Source organism: Charadrius vociferus, unplaced genomic scaffold (genome assembly GCF_000708025.1).
Source record: "Charadrius vociferus isolate BGI_N301 unplaced genomic scaffold, ASM70802v2 scaffold366, whole genome shotgun sequence".
In the NCBI taxonomy this organism is placed as follows: domain Eukaryota; kingdom Metazoa; phylum Chordata; class Aves; order Charadriiformes; family Charadriidae; genus Charadrius; species Charadrius vociferus.
The window spans coordinates 358,108-358,823 of NW_009648900.1; the positions used below are offsets into that span (position 1 = coordinate 358,108).

A 716-nucleotide genomic window follows, 5' to 3' on the forward strand; every position below is an offset into this window, starting at 1 on the left:
CGCCGCTGTGGCGAGGGTGGCTGCCGGGGTTCAGGCTGGGGATGGTCTGCTCGAAAGGAGGAGGAATCAGTGTCGAGTGTGAAAGCGTCGAGTTCTTGATTGATGAACTTTGAAATGTATCACCGACAGGGGGAAAAGATGTCAGGCACTCAGCAAGCGATGGCTGGCTATTGATAAAACCGATCTCTCGCTCAAATGCGAAATTCATGGCCTTCAACTGGCAGCCCCCGCGGAGAAAAAGTTCCCTCGGATTCAGGGGGCTCGGGGGGGGGAAGGCCCAGGAAAAAGGAGAGAGTGGAGAAAAAAATATAGCATAGAAGATCGCTGGTGGGGTGTTTTTTTTCTAATTCACTGATTACAGCCGTATGGGGACCGTGCTACTATTAAACTATTGAATTCATGGAGACAAGGTTGAAATTGGACCGAATTGGCTGTCACATGATTGCCTCTGCCCAATGACAATTTGGGCTTTAATCAAAAGAAGCCACTGTCTGTTTGATTGATCCAAAAAAGTCGGGAAGGAACGCCTCATTGGGGGCCAGAAAGGCTTTATTTACACTTTTTTTAAAGAGGGAAATGATATCTCGAGTATCTATCCCCTTGGCGTCCTAATCTGAAATGATCGGGGGTGGGGGGGAGGGTGCGTGTGTGTGTATATGTTTGTGTGAGAGGCTGCGAGTGTGTGTGCGTGTGTGTGTGTGCGAGAGTGTGTGAGT

The 716-nt window shown here is 49.3% G+C and overlaps 1 protein-coding gene across 1 annotated transcript in view; it reads right to left on the bottom strand.

Moving 5' to 3' along the window:
• The window catches only part of HOXA2 (homeobox A2), an 11,297-nt gene extending 11,089 nt beyond the window's left edge, over nucleotides 1-208 (bottom strand). Inside the window, exon 1 of the mRNA XM_009887190.1 lies at nucleotides 4-208. Within this exon, the coding sequence (XP_009885492.1) occupies nucleotides 4-208 (205 nt within the window). The remainder of the gene's footprint in view (nucleotides 1-3) is intronic.
• Between the last annotated feature and the right edge of the window lie 508 nt (nucleotides 209-716).